This window comes from Myotis davidii, unplaced genomic scaffold (assembly GCF_000327345.1).
Source record: "Myotis davidii unplaced genomic scaffold, ASM32734v1 scaffold251, whole genome shotgun sequence".
NCBI classification, from domain to species: Eukaryota; Metazoa; Chordata; class Mammalia; order Chiroptera; family Vespertilionidae; genus Myotis; species Myotis davidii.
Window position 1 is genome coordinate 532592 of NW_006282378.1, and position 1817 is coordinate 534408.

A 1817-nucleotide genomic window follows, 5' to 3' on the forward strand; every position below is an offset into this window, starting at 1 on the left:
GGGGGGTGGGGGGGTGGGGGGGCAGAGGGCCTCACCATGGCCACCTCCTTTTTCAGCTCATCCAGCTCCCTCTCTTTCTGCTTCTTCTTGCCGCCTCCATTCTCTGCAGTGGTGGCGGCAGGCGAGGACTCGCGTCCGTCCTGCAGGAGGAAGGGAGAGCTGAGCCTCTATTCCCACCTGACGGCCGGGAGCCCAGGCCTTGGGAGTGGAGGCAGTGGGGCCAGTGGGTTCGAAGCAGTGATGCTCCAGTGGCGGAAAAGGGGGTGAGGGTGGAGGGAACCCCAGGCCCTTCGTTAGCAAACTATGGACAGAGACACAGGGCTCTATGTCTGAATTTCAGGGAAGAACTGAGGGGCTCAGGACTCAGGACCCACGCTTAGCTGTTTGGTAGCTGGACTTCGGAGGAAAAGTCTAAAACTAAACTTCACGTGGCTCTCAGGCCCAGGCATTCTTGGGTTCTCTTGTGAAATCGGAGAAACACTGTAGCAGGAGCCTCAGGAGGCCACCGCGTCCCCTTTCCTCTTTAGCACCTGAGGTCTCCTGGCAGCCACCAGGCGTCCCGTGGTCTCCTGGGGAATCCTGGGGGAGAGGGTGGGGAACGTCCCCTCTTGGGGGGAGCGGGGGGACGCTGTGGTGGTTCCCGCCTCCATGCGAGGTGTTCGGGATGCGCTCTTCTATGCTGTGGTGCAGTTTGTTTTTCCGGAAGGAAGCGGGCCTGGGTGGGACTCGTGGCTGAGGTGTTTGCCTTTTGGGGAAGTACGATGCACTTCTACAGTCACCTTTTCTTCTAGAGAAGCTTCAGGGTCACAGGGTCACAGCAAAATTGAGCAGAAAGTACAGAGAGTTTCCCATATACCCCTGTCCCCACAGGGGTGGTCTCCCCCATCCGCGTCCCCACCAGAGCGGCTCCCTCTTGCTGGTGTGTACGTTCTACACGTGCATAATGGTCTGGACAAACGCACAGCGGCGTGTGTCCACCTCATGGCACCACGCAGAGTGGTTTCGTGGCCTCAGAAACCTTCGGGGCCAGGATGAAGCCTGCGGCCCACCAGTCAGGACTGTGTAATGTGCGGGGTATGCGGCAGTTGCCCTGATCGCAGACTGGGAATCCGCGCCCTGGAGAGGGAGGAGTCTGACCAGTGGCCTGAGGGTGAGAGGAGGTGAGCAGCGAGAGTGGACAGCCTCGACCAATAGACGCTAAAGTTTGCATTATCTCCATGAGAAATGTCAATGAGACTGAAGCAGCCCTGGGCAGGGGGGGAGGGGGGAGCAGGGCTGGAGGTGGGGGGCAGCCAGGAGGTCTGCTTCCCTCCCGCAGCGACTTAGGAGAGTCCATTGGATGAATTGAAATGCTTTGGATTCACAAACTCTGTCCTTGGTGGGAAGGGCTGAGAAGTGGATGAGAGGGAATGGCCGGTGGGCCTGGGAGCTTTGGTGAGGCCCCTGGAGCTCCAGGGGCAGGAAGGAGTGGGGGCGGTGAGCACAGAGCAGGGGTGCTCCTGGGGCAGAGGAGCAGAGCCTGAGGGTTTCTGTACATTCAGATGTAAGAAATAGTCCAAGAAGCTTGGAATCAAATGGAGGGTTTTTAAATAATTGCCAGCCCACGGGCAGGCGTTGGGCATGTCGGGTGGTGGCTGGGCGCGGGCCACGCAGCACCCCTTCCCTCAGCTCTCCCCCTGTCCTCCTGGCTCAGAGCTTGGGACACCCGGCCCTTCCCCCTCCCCCTGCCCTGGCAAGGATCTCAGCCTCTGTTGCCAGGAGCCTGTGGAGATTTGGGGCCAGCGGGCTGCCTAGGGAAGTAAGAGAGAGAGGAAGCA

General features: G+C 59.9%; 1 protein-coding gene across 1 annotated transcript in view; it reads right to left on the reverse strand.

Moving 5' to 3' along the window:
• LOC102757270 (sodium/potassium-transporting ATPase subunit alpha-2) overlaps positions 1-1817 on the reverse strand; it is a 23440-nt gene that overhangs the window by 19305 nt on the left and 2318 nt on the right. Inside the window, exon 2 of the mRNA XM_006752837.2 lies at positions 36-140. Coding sequence (XP_006752900.1) covers positions 36-140 — 105 coding nt within the window. The remainder of the gene's footprint in view (positions 1-35; positions 141-1817) is intronic.